Here is a 1559-nt window from a genome sequence, read left to right as displayed (position 1 = left end):
GTATCATGAAAGTAACATGAGAGTATCATGAGAGTATCATGAGAGTAACATGAAAGTAACATGAGAGTAACATGAGAGTATCATGAGAGTAACATGAGAGTAACATGAGAGTATCATGAGAGTAACATGAGAGTATCATGAGAGTAACATGAGAGTAACATGAGAGTATCATGAGAGTATCATGAGAGTAACATGAGAGTATCATGAGAGTAACATGAGAGTAACATGAGAGTATCATGAGAGTATCATGAGAGTATCATGAAAGTAACATGAGAGTATCATGAGAGTATCATGAGAGTATCATGAAAGTAACATGAGAGTAACATGAGAGTATCATGAGAGTAACATGAGAATATCATGAGAGTATCATGAGAGTAACATGAGAGTAACATGAGAGTATCATGAGAGTAACATGAGAGTATCATGAGAGTAACATGAGAGTATCATGAGAGTATCATGAGAGTAACATGAGAGTAACATGAAAGTAACATGAGAATAAGATGGGAGTAACAGGAGAACCTTGGAGGTCTTGGCATGGTCCAGGTACCAGAACTTGACGTGGCGGTTGCCGGCGGTAACGAAGTAGGAGCTGTCGTCAGAGAAGGAGACGGCCGTCACTTTACTCGACACCTTATTGGCTGCAACCACCACGTTTTTCTGATCACAACAAAGCAACAGAAACAACAGAAACAACAACGCACATCCGTTTGAAATCTGTAATCATCGTTGCAGCAGATTGTTCGTCAGGCAGTCTATCAGCCAATCACACAATCACACCATCAGCCAATCAGACGGCAGCTCTGTTACCTTCCAGTTCCAGACGTTGACCATCATGTCGTGCTGGTAGCCCACGCTGACGATGTATTTCCCGTTGGGAGAAAACGCCACGCAGGCAATTCCATATTTATGTTCCTGCAGCTCGGCGACCTGCAGACGCTCTGACACGTCCCAGACTCGAACCGCCGGCATGTGACCGCTCTGAGGGACGAAGAAGAGGAGGAACATTAAAACAAATACACACGTCAGCGGCTGTGGTAACAAAAATTTTACATATTTTACTGACTTTCTGCAGGATCACTACAGCTGACAAAATAACTGGATTACTTTTATAGACTCTGTCCACCTTTTTCTAATGCATGTGAAAATAATTAAATAAATAATAAATGATAAAAAAAAATTAATAAAAAATGTATCAGTCAGAATTAGGACTACTTTATAGATTCCCAGGGGGAAACTGTGGTTCGCTGCAGTCATGTAAGCAAGTACAAATAAGTACCAGCACCAGAATATAAACAAAGAAAATAGAAATACAGTAAGAGTAAACAATCAGCACAGTATGTAAATATTTTAAATAAAGTATGTAAATGTGCTCAGTGTGTACATGTGAAAAAATAAATGTTAAATACAGAAATAGACATCAGCACTAATGTGTAACATTTAAATGATAATAAGGATAATGTGCTAAGTGTGTAAAGTGTGTAAAATATAATATTATAAAACTGCTCAGCTTCAGTGAAATATATCTAACTAGTATGTAAGTTGAAAAATATAAAAAACAT

At 38.2% G+C, this 1559-nt stretch overlaps 1 protein-coding gene across 1 annotated transcript; it reads right to left on the bottom strand.

Annotated features, from left to right (window-relative positions):
* Positions 1-519: 519 nt before the first annotated feature.
* Positions 520-978, bottom strand: LOC121964664 (mitogen-activated protein kinase-binding protein 1-like; the record flags this gene model as incomplete). Its single annotated transcript, XM_042514863.1, has 2 exons — positions 520-657; positions 808-978. Coding segments are annotated over 2 exons (309 nt in total), but the record flags the coding sequence as incomplete, so codon positions are not given.
* Positions 979-1559: the final 581 nt, after the last annotated feature.

The sequence above is a fragment of the Plectropomus leopardus genome, unplaced genomic scaffold (genome assembly GCF_008729295.1).
Source record: "Plectropomus leopardus isolate mb unplaced genomic scaffold, YSFRI_Pleo_2.0 unplaced_scaffold1660, whole genome shotgun sequence".
In the NCBI taxonomy this organism is placed as follows: Eukaryota; Metazoa; Chordata; class Actinopteri; order Perciformes; family Serranidae; genus Plectropomus; species Plectropomus leopardus.
The sequence above is the reverse complement of the archived record's forward strand: the minus strand, read 5'-3'. Positions and strand labels throughout refer to the sequence as shown.